The sequence below is a fragment of the Hyperoodon ampullatus genome (assembly GCF_949752795.1).
Source record: "Hyperoodon ampullatus genome assembly, chromosome: 6".
In the NCBI taxonomy this organism is placed as follows: domain Eukaryota; kingdom Metazoa; phylum Chordata; class Mammalia; order Artiodactyla; family Ziphiidae; genus Hyperoodon; species Hyperoodon ampullatus.
In genome coordinates this window covers 119017485-119031830 of record NC_136919.1, presented here as the reverse complement: position 1 = coordinate 119031830, position 14346 = coordinate 119017485, and the positions used below count along the sequence as shown (strand labels likewise).

Here is a 14346-nt window from a genome sequence, read left to right as displayed (position 1 = left end):
GGTGAGCACTCCCTCCTAAGCACACCATCCATGGTGCCTTCGTTCTCTTGATTCGGGGGCTCAGTGCTTGTTGATTGATTCTGTTGATTATTTGAACAATAGATGGGCAATATATATTGTAAGACAGATCAGGTTTTGGAAGAGTGAAAAGATTACACAGTACTTAGGCTTTGTTTTAGAGTTCTTATATCACAGAACACTCTTCCTCTCAAATAATGTCACATAGTGACTGATTCTTGCCTGGACCTTCAAAGTATTAGGCTTACATAGCACATATTAACTGTTTATTTAATTTGGAGCCTGCTGACCATTTAAAAATTGAGCCCCTTTTCGAGTTAGACAAGCTGCAAAATCTTGGATCTGGAATATATTACTCTTTGTATACTTATATGTGGGGCTAGAGATTTACTGTTTATTCTCTGTATCTGAGTGTTTTCTCTTTTTTCCAGTTGTTTCAGATCTTAACTCTATAAAACGGTCTGAATGCAGTTGAGAAACAGTGACACTTGCAGTGAACTATCTTCAGTTTTTCCTTTTCTCCCATCATCTTTCTTCTCTTCTCTCCTCATTTGTAGTTTTTTTTTTTTTTAAATTTTATTTTTGGCTGTGTTGGGTCTTCATTGCTGCGCGTGGGCTCTCTCTAGTTGCGGCGAGCGGGGGCTACTCTTCATTGCAGTGCGCGGGCTTCTCATTGCGGTGGCTTCTCTGTTGCGGAGCATGGGCTCTAGGTGCGCGGGTTTCAGTAGTTGTGGCTCGTGGGCTTCAGTAGTTGTGGCTCGTGGGCTCTAGAGCACAGGCTCAGTAGTTGTGGCTCGCGGGCTCTAGAGCGCAGGCTCAGTAGTTGTGGCGCACGGGCTTAGGTGCTCCACGGCATGTGGGATCTTCCTGGACCAGGGCTCGAACCCGTGTCCCCTGCATTGGCAGGCGGATTCTTAACCACTGCACCACCAGGAAAGTCCCCCATTTGTAGTTTTCTTATCTTCTTTAGCAGTGCTTTTATTCTTCAGGTGATACGGTTTTTCGAAGGGCAGAAATGTGGGGAAATCAGCAGAAAGATAAACATAGAGCCTCATGTGATGGGGCTACCTGTTAATAATTAGCTAAATGTCTAAGTTGGGAAGGGTTAGGGTCACATTATCAAATCCTGATGATAAAGAAAAAGGAAAAGTGAGACATAAAGCTTACAGTGTAAGGACTACACTAGTTTATTTTTTATTTCAAAATAAAATAAAAAGCTTCTTAAAAGCTAGAATTCATCATGAAAAAGCCTGGAAAAGTTCTTTGTGTTCCATATTACAGAAGCTTTGAGGGCTTGGTAGCAAAAAGAAGTAGTCATAGACCAGAGAGCAACAAGAGATGGTTTCGCCTTTCTTCCTTTTTTTTTTTTTTTTTAAAACAACTAGAATGCTTTCATTGCTAATGGGAGTGTAAAATGATACAACCACTGGCAGTTGATCATAAAGTTAAATAGACACCTACCCTGTGACCCAGTAATTCTACTTCTAGGTCCTTACCCAAGAGAAATGAAAGCATATATCCATAAAGATCTGCACAGGAATATTCAAAGCAGCTTAATTCAAAATAACCTAAAACTGGAAACAACCCAAACATCCATCAACAGATGAATGGATAAATAAATTGTGGCGTATCCATACTGTGGAATATTACTCAGCCATACAAAGAAATGAACTATGTGAACGAATCTCTAAGTCACTATGCTAAGTGAAAAGCCAGGTGCCAAAGGGTGTCATTCCATTTATGTGAACTTCTAAAACAGGTGAACTAATCTGTGGTGAAAGAAACCATCTTGCCTTGGGGGAAGGCTAGGGGTCGAACTTTCTGAGGAAATGGAAATGTTTTATTTCTTGATAGGAAATGGAAATGTTTTATATCTTGTGTGGATAACATGGATATATAATATATACATTTCTTTAAAACTCAGGTATCCTCTTCCTTAGAAAATCAGGATAATGTCTGTTCCCTTCAGACACCATAAAGTATTCCATGTCCAGTGGTTAAAAGAATACTCTATCAGGAGTCAGGAGACCTAATTCTAGTCTTGCTTCTTTTGCTAATTATGCAACCTTCCTCTTTCCTCATTTGTAAAATGAGGATGATTCCTGGGCCCAAACGAATTACTGTAGGAGACAAAAGTTTTGTGAACTTAAGCTGTCTTCTGAATTTTTCCATATTTTATCCATTCTAAGGCTTATGTAAATTTTTTAAAATAAATTCATTTTTTTTATTGATTTATTTTTGGCTGCATTGGGTCTTCGTTGCTGCACGCAGGCTTTCTCTAGTTGCGGTGAGCAGGGGCTACTCTTGATTGCAGTGTGCGGGCTTCTTGTTGTGGGGGCTTCTCTTGTTGTGGAGCACGGGCTCTAGACACACGGGCTTCAGTAGTTATGGCGTGTGGGCTCAGTAGTTGTGGCTCGCGGGCTCTAGAGTACAGACTCAGTAGTTGTGGTGCATGGGCTTAGTTGCTCTGCGGCATGTGGGATCTTCCAGGACCAGGGCTCAAACCCTCGTCCCCTGCGTTGGCAGGCAGGTTCTTAACCACTGTGCCGCAAGGGAAGCCCGTAAGGCTTATGTAAATTTTAAAGAATATTTTTGAAGTTAGAATGGGTCTTATAATTGATGATATCTTAAAGTTAATTGGCAGAGTTTTTTTCCCTCCTCAGTGGTATATAAGATGTCTTTTCTTAAAGTCGATGGTATCTTAAGATGCAGTGGCATGCGGATATATATTTTGTAGTCTTTGACGTCACTATAACAAATTCACCAGTAAGAAAAGTATTTGATTTTTCCTGAGAAGAGTACTTTGTTATGAGCCATGTGAGCTTGAGATACCTGACTACATTAACAAAGTCCCTCCCTGACTTGCAAACATCCCATTTATATGCCTGGACCAATTGTGTCCAGGGAGCTGGGCAATTGCCTGGTTACTTCTCTTCTTGGTCAGCTTCCAGCCTTTGGCCTCTGCCACTGCAGAGTCGGGGATTGAGACCACACTTGGGATATGTAGTCTGGGGGAGGCTGCTTAGCAAAAGGGTTGGAAGCCAGCCCTTCTCTCCACTCTTAGCCTTCGTACCTGTGTCTGTCTCCTGCAGGGGTTGTTTAGATCCCACACGTATCCAGCTGTTACCCCAGCTCCTCAGTCCTCCCTCTGGCCCCCCAAGATATGTTCAGGAAGTACTATTGTGGTTAGATTTCCAGCTAGCCCACCAAATCCTTTCTAACCAGGAATGTCTTTGTTTGCAATGGAAATGTAGGAGAGAACAGTTTTGTTGAAAATGTGCTGTGTTTCAGCTGCTCTATGTTTAACCAGCCTTTCAAGTGAACCTAACCACCATTTATACCATGATTTCTGTGGGAAAATGCATTTTGAGTTCCAGAAGCTGACTTTAAAATGGAATTTGGAATGCATCCCATTTGTTCGTTCAGTACTCTTGCGTGTATCTGTATAGATCAGGAAGCTTTTGTAACATTTTCTTCTGCAAGTTACTGAATTTTAATATACAATTTTCCATTCTCCAGGATGCCCAGGGCGTAGAGGAACGAGAAGCATTAGCAAGGATGGCAGCTAACGTTGAAAACACGGCTTCTGCTGACTCGGAGGCATATATTGAGAAATACCTCAGGAGCGTGCTGGCAGTGGAGAACCTTCTCACGTTAGATCGTCTTCGCCAGGTCAGCCGACAGAGCTGGTGGCCATGGTGCCAGCCCAGCCTGACTCTGGGTTTGACTTTCCACAAGTCACAGTATTGTTACATCTAAACTTTTGAAGCCTCTAAGTAGAGCATATTAATTTAGATTAAACTTGCTGGGTAAGTCTTTGAAGGTACAGAAACTACTGGAAAGTTACTTTTTCCAAGACCCTAATTGGTATCTAGTTGCCATTTGGAAGTAGTGGAAGAGAATATGTAACTCTTGGTGGCTAAGGAAGTATTTTAGAAATTCCTTGATACTGGGTCATAATGTCACAGAAGGTAGAGTGCTGTGCCCTTCTTTGCCTCCACAGCCTTGGAGTGGATCTCTAGAAGGGAAAACAGAAGTGCCAGCCGTAAACCTAAGCCTCAGAGAAACCCTGAACTCCATTTTATGTGACAGTGTTAAGACTTTGGTTTTTTTTTAACCAAAAATACTAATGAAAAATAAACGAGAATGGTCTGCTTTTAATAATCTTTCTCTTGGGACTGACTTCTGGCCAGCTTCAAGGGGGCCGTCAGTAGATACAGAAAAGAATGATCCAGGTAACCTGTCAGCTGTTTAATTAACTTTGAGTATTCCACAGTGATGGTAATTGGGTCATTCTGTCGTGTGAAGTAACAGCCGTCGTTTAAAGAACTAGGAATGTGTCCATAGCTCAGAGCCTGCTTTAAGATACTGTTACTTTGGAAGTGTGTCTCTCATGTGTATTTTTCATCTGTATTTCCTCTGACTGACAGGAAGTTGCAGTGAAGGAACAGTTGACAGGAAAAGGGAAGCTGAATAGGAGGAGTATTAGCTCTCCAAATGTGAACAGAGTGAGTACATGGGACCCCATTCTGCGCTCTGCTTTCACTCCTCCTCTTTCCTTGGATAACTCCTTCCCATCCTCTGAATCTCATCTCGGATATCATTTCCTTCTATGAACTGATTTAAGTGTCCCCATTCTCTACCCTGAAGCATCGGTGCCACCCCTCTGTCACTGTCCTTCCTAATTTTACAGGGAAAGTACCCAGGTGAGTCCCTCTGTAATGTTTCTCATTTATCTTCATGTCGCCAGTGCCTGGCACGGTGACTCTGTTAGGTGAGTGTTTGTTGTACTAAAGCAAAACTAGCCGAATGCCTAGGGAAACTGTTTGAATTTTCTAGGCCAAACTGAATTACTTATAAATTGAGGAGAAGTCTGGACTAGGTTTATAAACTGTGATTTATCTCTACTTTCCTTACTTTTGATAAAGATAGGAATATGAGAGATAGTACACCTTTGTCTGAACTTGATACCCAGAAAAGCCATGGTACAAGCATTGAAATAAAGAGCACCTGACCCTTAGCCTTGGTGTTGGAGAGGTCCCAGTGAGAGGCAGGACGGGTGTCAGGCTGGAGGGCACATGTGGCCCCGTGAGACAGTGACGTCACTGATGATCTCAGATGGAAAGATTGGGAGCATTCTCAGGCAGTAAAAAATACCACTTTAACTCAGTGTAAATATCTTCTCACTCCTTCAGAAAATGATCTACTAAAATGCACTGGTATGTGCAGAGATTTGGTATTTAGAATCCTATGGTTTAAAATAAATAGTTTGCCTGTATACATTTGCTACAATACCCAGAGAAAGGAGTCGTCCGATTAGGACAGGGTAAGGTAACCAGTAACCTGGTATCCTTTAAATAGAAGGGGATAAACAAATGAAGTGTCTCTTACTTGGGCCCAGCCAGCTGTTGCCTCAGTGTACGCTGGATATCTGATGTTATACAAACCTCCCATCTTAAAAATGTTAATTCAGGTTTTCAACAAAACTGCACCTGACTAGTGTCCCAAAGGCCACTAGTCTAGTTTGTAACTTTGGTCTTGACAGCCTCTCTGATACCATCCAACTTCAACATTCTGTTGATTCGGTTTTCAAAGTCTTGTATTTCCAGGACCATAGATCTATGTACTTTTGCACATGAAGGACTAATCCCCCTCTTTATTTCTTTTTTAGCTGTCTGGCAGCCGACAGGATCTTATTCCATCCTACAGTCTAGGTAGCAACAAGGTGAGTGTTTGTAACTATTTTCTATCAGTCTTTGATCCGTTTCCCATTCCAGCTTTCCTCTTCTCAAATATCACACGCTAGTTTTGCGTGCCAAATTTTCTCCCAGTTTTCTGTACTATGTGAAATTTATTGGAGAGTGTTGAGTTCATTTCTTTTTATCTGCCAGTTAAAATAATGTTACCGAGACCTTATTATTACTCTACTTTCTAAGGGTTAAAAAACAATTTAGTTGCTTAAGTTCTTCTGTTGAAAATATTCTTCCTGTTTGTGTCAGAAAAGGAACTTCATGTCAGATTTTTAATAGTAAAATATTGATGAAATGATTGAACATATATGAGGAGTAAGATTATGTCTAAAAGTTAATATTATTTGTTAGAAGAAAGAAAAATAAGTGAACAGCAATTTTGTTAGCTGGAATGTATTTACTCGCTTGTTAATATAGCTTTCCCCAATATAACAGAGTTTTAAGCATAGACAATTCATTGTCATGTACTTAAAGGGCTCACACTTGAAATTGTAACTGGATGTCACATGACACAGTTTTGTGCCTGCCGTTTTTTGAGGGACCTCGTTAGATGTTGGTGCTGCCAGCTGCAGGCAGTGTGCTCTGTGTCGATATCTTCACCCTTGAGGAGGCCAAAAGTGTTATATGAAATGGTCTGACATGAGGAAGTTGTGTCAGAGTAAAAGAAGATACAGATAAAAGAAGATTGGCTATTTAATCATTATCAAAGCTGAGTGGTATTCATTACACTATTCTTACACTATTCTTTCTATTCTTGTTAAATATTCTACAATCTGTCTTTTTATAGGTTTGAAATTTTCCTTATAAAAACTTAAGAAAAAGACAATGAAGTTGATGAACGGTTAGACTCATTTTTAAGATCTAGGTTACTAGGAGTTTACCTGAAGTAATACATAGATATGTATGTATGTATGTGTATATATCCTGTTATTTCAGGCAAACTACCAGTAATCTAAATCTTAAAAATATATGTCTCAGTGTTTATAGGCAAATAACTTGCTCTCCAGCTCATCAGTTCACTGACCACCTACCATGCGTCTGAAAGTGTGCTAAGGTTTAGTACTCCTTGATACGGGCCCACTGACAGGTGTGATTAGCTCTTGATAATCATAGCATAGTTGTGATTAGCTAAACAAAGCAGAGTTTTTAGAAAATTGTGTCATTATTAATTATAAATAACTCAAGTATTTTAAGGAAAATATAAGAAAAAACATGACTTTCTGTGTTTTTTTTGAAATCCATCTAACCCAAATCCTCTATCATGAATTCCTTGAAAAAAAGTAGCCAAAATTCTTCAGCTTTTCTCTCTCACCCTAGTTTCCTTATGTTTAAATGAAGAAAATAATAGAAAACAGTAGTATCTGCCTGAAAAAGAGTTATTGTTTCATCTACACCAAATAAACAGAATAAAGGAACACAGATGCTGTAAGAGAAGTATGCCTGGGTAGAGTAGGAGCCCAGAGGAGGGAGTGGGCACTTTTATAGGTATTGTTCAGGGACCAAGAGAGGCTGCGGAGAGGGGGAACCCCCCGCCCCCAGTAAGCTTAATGCTGAAAGAGGGTAAGGTCCACCCAAGGCAGGGAAGGGTTTGAAGCAAGAGTGTGAGCAGAAGTGTGGAAGGAGGAACGAGCATGAGTAAAGCAGAGAGGGTGTAGTGTGGGGTGGAGCCCAGAGACAGGGGCCTTATTTCAGAAGTTCCTATATGATGCGCCCAGGAGTAGCGGGGGTGCTGGGTCACTTGAAGGAGTAGTTTTAAACAGTCCACCTAAACCCCACTCCTGTTCCTGGCTGTGGTGTATAAAATTACGTTAGAGGGCTTCCCTGGTGGCGCAGTAGTTGGGAGTCCGCCTGCCAATGCAGGGGACGCGGGTTCGTGCCCCGGTCCGGGAAGATCCCACATGCCGCGGAGCGGCTGGGCCCGTGAGCCATGGCCGCTGAGCCTGCGCGTCCGGAGCCCGTGCTCCGCAACGGGAGAGGCCACAGCAGTGAGAGGCCCGCGTACCGCAAAAAAAAAAAAAAAAAAAAAAAATTACATTAGAATAATGTACATAGTAGAAATGTGTACAGTTACCAATGCACAAGTGAGGGTGGGGACAGCAGGTGGGGTAGAGGTCTCAGCAGCGGGGAGGGGGAGGGAGAGATTCAGGACGTGCTCAGGAGATGGAAGCTCTAGAACTCGGCGACATGAAGAACAAGGTGGAGCCCAGGGGAGACAGGGTGACACGGGCACTGGGTGACAGTGCGGAGAGGTGAATGCTGCAGGCGCAGGTTTGGGGAAGAAAATGATTAGGGTCAGTTTTGGACCAAAGGTTATGTGTGCCAGTTCAGGGGTCTGGAAGCCTGAGCTGAAGACAGATTGGGGAGCTCAGGGCCTGGTTGGACCAGCGTGAGGGATTTGAGCACAGAGGCGAGGCCGTGCGGGCGTGGTGGTGATACTTTCAGGCCTGCGCAGGAGGGGAAGCCGGCCAGGGCGACGACGGACCGGAGTCCTCCAAGAGGAGAGGAGGCACAGGAGGGCAGCTTGGAAACTGGTGCCGGAGAAAGGCGGTTTAGGAGCTCCTTCCAGACTCCTCAGGGACCGAGATGAGGACTGAAAAGACTATTTTGGGTGTGAGAGTGAAGAGTTTATTGGAGGCCTTTCCCAGGGCAGCCTCTTCTGTGGAGGACTGGGGAGAAGTAAGCAGGATGTGTTTTGGCGGGGGGGGGTTTGTGTGTTTTTGTTTTGTTTTTTGTTTGGGTTTTTTTGGGGGGTGTGCTGCATGGCTTTCAGGATCTTAGTTTCCTGACCAGGGATCGAACCTGTGCCCCCTGCAGTGGAAGCGCAGAGTCCTAACCACTGGACCACCAGGGAAGTCCCAGCAGGGTATATATTAAATGAGTAAATAAATTACACATTTTTTGTTACTCTACCAGGACCTTCCCTTTTTCAGTCATCTTGATGTCCTGGGGCCCCTGGGTAACTTAGCGAAGATTAGGAAATTCTCCCCTCTCAGATTTTACTGGTGTCCTGATGCCGTCCCAGGATCTGGCTCTGTCTGCCCTACTTCAGCATGTATTTTCAGTTTTCGTCCGACGCCTCCAAACAGTGAAGGACCCTTTTCTCCCGTTGCAGCAGTTTGCAGTCTTCCTCAGAACTTGGCCTCTCTCACCCCTCCGCAACCACAGCAGTCCCCAGCCTCTGACGGACAGTGGAGTTCTTTTCAGGGAAAACAGAAAGGCCAGCTGCCCATTACTAACTGTGCTCCCAGTTCAGCTGTGGAGCTATTATTTTATCTTCTTGTGAACTGTTGGCCCCCATGGGCCCTGAACGGTTACCAGGTACGGCTGGGATTCCATCCACTCCACCACTGTCACCACAGGCATCACTTGACTTCCTGCTTGTGTCCAGATCAGTAGGTTTTATGAATGTCCACATACCAAAATCAGAGACCTTTTGCTTTTCACTAGGGGAAAGGTAGAGGAAAACTGTTCTAAGATTTAATGGATGGACCTGTTTAATGAGTATGGAAATTCAGGTGACAGAGGATCATAAATGATGCTAGGAAACAAAGTGACAAGAACACTTAGCAAAGAGGATTTGATTCCAGGCTCACTTCAGTAGGGGGCACAAAGTGGCTCCCCTGTTCACAGGCGAGGGGCCCTCAGTAGTTTTATCATTTAAAGCAGGGCCTCTTAAAAGATTTTTAAGGAAAATAAATACGTTTTAAATTGTATTTTCTTACTAGCGAGAACAGAAACATTTCCCTCCACCAATAGCAGCAAGGAACAGAGATTCCTCCCTTTGGTCTTTTAAATGAAACAATGAAAAACATCGTCAAATATGGCATTGCTTTGAATTCAAAATTGTTATAATGCTGTGCATAATAGAATTCCTCAGGGTGGTGTTTAAACTAGTTGACATACAAATTTTCCAAGTCCTATTAAACCCCTTTACACAGCAGCAGTGCTCATAGACATATGAAATGACATATATATGAGGGTGCCCATTGCCACATTGTTTATAATGGCAGAAGATTGGAAACAAGCTAAATGTCCATTGGTTTGGTCTGGTTAAATCTATTTTCTCCCTCTAAGTGTGTGCATGTGCACACACATAAGTAAATGGGATACTGTACAGCTGTAAAAAATAATTAGGAACCCCTCCAGGTACTAATGTGGAAGATCACCAGGATATACTTAGTGATTAAAAATGCAGTGCAGCATAGTATGCTGCCATTTGAATTATAAAAGGAGGGAAACAGAGAGGGGCGTGTGGCTGTTTATAGATTTGCTCACATAGACGCAGGAAACCCTATAAGGATATATGATAAACAGATACTATTACTTACCTGCCTGGGGAGAGAGTAGAAGCATGTGGGCACCTGAGGTAGGAGGCTTCTCACTGTGTGCATTTTTATATTACTTGTTTTTTGGATCATGGAAACAAATTACCTATTGAAAAAAATTAAATTAAAATTAAAAAATTTTATTCTCTACCCTTTATAGTAGGCAGAAGATTTTATTCTCTAGTAAGCAGTGGTTTGAGAAGGTCTTCAGTTGCTTTATCTGCAATAATTTTCACACAAAATCCTCAAGGAGAGATTACTAAAGAAATTGTTCTGGAAAATCTCAAAGACTCATGTTTTTTTTTTTTCTTTTCTTTTGGAGACTTCCTTCATTCTGCAGTTTTCAGAGATCCAGGGAGAGGTAATTAATCCATTAGGTTTTTCCTAATGAGTGGGATACAAGTATTATCCTACTATCTAAAACATGCTTACTTTTACCTTGAGAATAAGAATGCATTTTTAAATGTAGTTTTTATAAGACGACTAAGTTTGATACTGTACTAAGTTTTTGGCTCTTACCCTTTGGTAAAAATAACTTTGGTAATCAGTATATACAATTCCTCTCAAATGTTCCTTGTTGCCTGGGCTATGAAGATATCTGTCAGAAGAGACCAGGAATGAAGGCATCTGATGGAATGTAGAAGGCTCTGGAATGTGAAGAGTTGGAGTTAATTCATTAATTAAGCAAATGATACAGTAAATGTTTGAGAACTTGTAAGGTGTGCTTTTCTCAAGCATGGGATGGGGGAGAGAAGCAAAGAAGAGAGCAAAAGTGCCTTGGGCCTTCCTTCAACGCCACAGAACTTTGCTCATTGGGACCATCTTGGCTTCCTTGCATGAAAGTATTTAACGAAAAGGGAAGTTGAGTTGGAAATATAATTTTAACCTGGAATCGATGCTTAAAATGCTAGAAACTGTATTTTGAAAAAATTGAAAATTATAATCACATTAGTTACGTCTACCTTGCAAACTCGTGTGGGCCTGTTTCTGGGTTCTCTGTTCCATTATCTATGTGTCTATCCCTCTTTCTTGATTATGAAATCAGAGTTACAGGCCAGAGAATCTGATGTGCTGTGTCCTCCCCACCTAATGTCAGAACATTCAGGTTTAGAAGCAGGAAGAGGCCACGGAGCAAGTTCAAGTCTGCCTTTCCCTACTAATTTTCAGTTAATGTCATGGCAAAGATTAGTCAGTCGGGAGAAAAGTAACACTAAAAGGTGTGTCCGGGAGGCAGGAGCAGAGAGTGTGATAGGATTAGGGCTCTTGGGGAGGTGAGAGCAAGTGGTAAGGTACTAAAACAGTGTCACACTCTGGCCTATAATACTTGGAATTCAGCCAGCCACATTTTGCATGCCCTTATTTATTGATGCTTGCTACATATTCAAGTTGGAATTGTTTCCTGAGCTCCACCAAGATGCAACTGATGAGCTAATCTTAAAAAGATAAATTGAATTCTATTAACTACTCTTCACTTTTAATTTCACCTTATGGCCTAAAAGAAATCACTCTTGAAAAGCTTTTCAATTAAGAATATAAAATATTTCTAATTGCAGTGATGTTGTTATTTACTGTTACTGGCTATTTCATCATTATTGTAAGGCAGTTTTTGTATAGGTATAATGAAAACTTAGCAAAGTTTTTGTGACCAGTCTACCAGATTAGACTCATCTTTAGGTGCAGAATTAATTTCAGCAGATTATTTTTCCATTTAAACAGTGGCTGTGCATTGAGATCTTTTGCAATCCAAGGAACTCTGTCAACGAAAAATACTGGTCTTACTTAAAGACATTTTAAATAGAATTATATGTTTTTAAATAAGTTAGTAAGATGTTTGTCAGCTTCTGATTGGAGTTTTTGATGCAATTAAAAGTAGCCAAAAGCCTAAATGAATATTCAGTTAACAAAACTGGATTGTGTGTTTTAGCTCCATCACCTTCCTGAAAACTTCAGTTATGTACTGTGGCCCTAGTTAAGGCTGGTACCAAGTATGAGTCACCTCTTCTTTAGCTGCACGAGAAGCCACCTTTGGACCTGGAATGTTACTGGTGCTTCTCTTTGTTTACCTCTTTGTCACTTTCCTGATCAAAACCAGACCTCTTTATGGAATACCCAGAGCATTTGTGTCTGTCTGGAGAGCGGTAACAGCAAAACAGGAGGTGCCCAAGGGGGACCGATCAGGTCCTCAAGTCAGCTGAGAGCGTGCTGTGTTTTTCCCTGTTGGGTTTTGCTTTTAAGCATAGTGTCCATCGACAGATGAATGGATAAAGAAGATGTGGCACATATATGCAATGGAATACTACTCAGCCATAAAAAGAAACGAAACTGAGTTATTTGTAGTGAGGTGGATGGACCTAGAGTCAGTCATACAGAGTGAAGTAAGTCAGAAAGAGAAAAACAAATACCATATGCTAACACATATATATGGAATCTAAAAAAAGGAAAAAAAAGGTTCTGAAGAACCTAGGGGCAGGACAGGAATAAAGATGCAGGCGGACGTAGAGAATGGACTTGAAGACATGGAGAGGGGGAAGGGTAAGCTGGGACAACGTGAGAGAGTGGCATGGACTTATATATACACTACCAAATGTAAAATAGCTAACTAATGGGAAGCAGCCGCATAGCACAGGGAGATCAGCTCGGTGCTTTGTGACCACCTAGAGGGCTTTCTCTAGTTGTGGCAAGCGGGGGCTACTCTTTGTTGCGGTGCGTGGGCTTCTCATTGTGGTGGCTTCTCGTTGCGGAGCATGGGCTCTAGGCGCGGGGGCTTCAGTAGTTGTGATTCGCGGGCTCAGTAGTTGTGGCTCGTGGGCTCTACAGCGCGGGCTCAGTAGTTGTGGCACACGGGCTTAGTTGCTCCACGGCCTGTGGGATCTTCCCGGACCAGGGCTCGAACCCGTGTCCCCTGCATTGGCAGGCGGATTCTTAACCACTGCACCACCAGGGAAGTCCCATTGTGGCTGATTCTGAGGGTTGATAGACATGAAAAATGTCAGAAACATCACAGATTGATCTTTCCAGATTTCAGTAGTGGAGCGTAGATTACTGCGGTAGAAGTTTAAAAAAAAATAAGCCATACTCTTTGACTTTGAGAGCTGAGCTCATAAGAAAGCAGAAAGGTCTGGTGTCTGGCCAAGTCCTTTTTATTCATTGTCCTGAGTTGATCTCCCTCTGAAGTACCTTTAACTGGGATGCTTCCTTTTTTCTTCCCCAACATTTCAGTAAAGGGAGAATAACTCTGGACGAGCCAAGCATGTGAACTGTATTGGAAAGACACTAATTGCCTTGTCCCTGGGTGGCAGTGTGTGTTGCTAGACCCCGGACCACAGATTCCACTCCTGGCAAGAGAATGGATATGTACAGCCAGAGGGAAAGAATATAGTGAATGATTTCAGTGGAGTGTTTCTCCAGAGATCTGCAGGTGTCAGAAAGAGGAGGGAGGAGCGTTGTACCCAGTTTATCATCCAAATTTTTTGTTCCCTTGGAAGCAGAGCCTGTTCTGTCCCAGAGCGATCTGAGACACTCTGTGTCCCCGTCTCTGGTTGGTGAGACTGTGAGATGCCTCAAGGTTAAGAGGGCGGTTAAGGGAGATGGATGAAATGTGTCTCTGTTTTTCATTCTCTGATGGGGCTAACAATATGGCTTAGGCTCTGTGTAAGTACCGTGTGCATCCTTTCAAATGTTTTTACTTGAGATATTCAAATATATGAGACAGTAAGAGTATTGCCTCCATTCAGATTTGGGAGTAACACTGTGTGTGGGAGTTCCAGCTGGTAAAAATTACCCGGGAAGCTAGCAGAGCCCTGCGTGTGCCTTGGGGAAGAGGTGACACCTACATTATTTGTCATTGGACCACACCAAATGGCTGAGGTGCTGACTCCAAATCAGCTGCTTAGTTTTCCTAAGGGACAGAGTCCCACTATGTCAGCTGCCAAAAAGGAAGAAAAATGTAAGGTATGAAAACAGATTTATTCTGAAATTAAGTGTGTTGTCTTCAGAACAACCTTGCATGAGCTTAAACCCTGTAAAGAAAGCGTGAGACTTTTCTTCCCCTGAGAAGCTCAGTAGAGTGTTGACTTCATTGTCCCGTCACCTGATGGTGATGTCCCAGAGTATACAAAGCTGCAGCTTCCCAGACAGATAATTAAATTTAAATGCAAAAAAAGTTAATGAAACATTAAAGTATGTACATCAGTGTGTGATTCATAGTAACACAAATGCTCCTGCAGTGACATGTTCATAGTTCATTTCCCTCA

General features: G+C 42.3%; 1 protein-coding gene across 1 annotated transcript in view; it reads left to right on the top strand.

Annotated features, from left to right (window-relative positions):
- The window catches only part of KIF13B (kinesin family member 13B), a gene marked incomplete at its 3' end in the record, with an annotated part of 184320 nt that overhangs the window by 134504 nt on the left and 35470 nt on the right, over nucleotides 1-14346 (top strand). The window contains exons 33-35 of the mRNA XM_079705977.1: nucleotides 3538-3690; nucleotides 4449-4526; nucleotides 5690-5743. Coding sequence (XP_079562103.1) covers nucleotides 3538-3690; nucleotides 4449-4526; nucleotides 5690-5743 — 285 coding nt within the window. The remainder of the gene's footprint in view (nucleotides 1-3537; nucleotides 3691-4448; nucleotides 4527-5689; nucleotides 5744-14346) is intronic.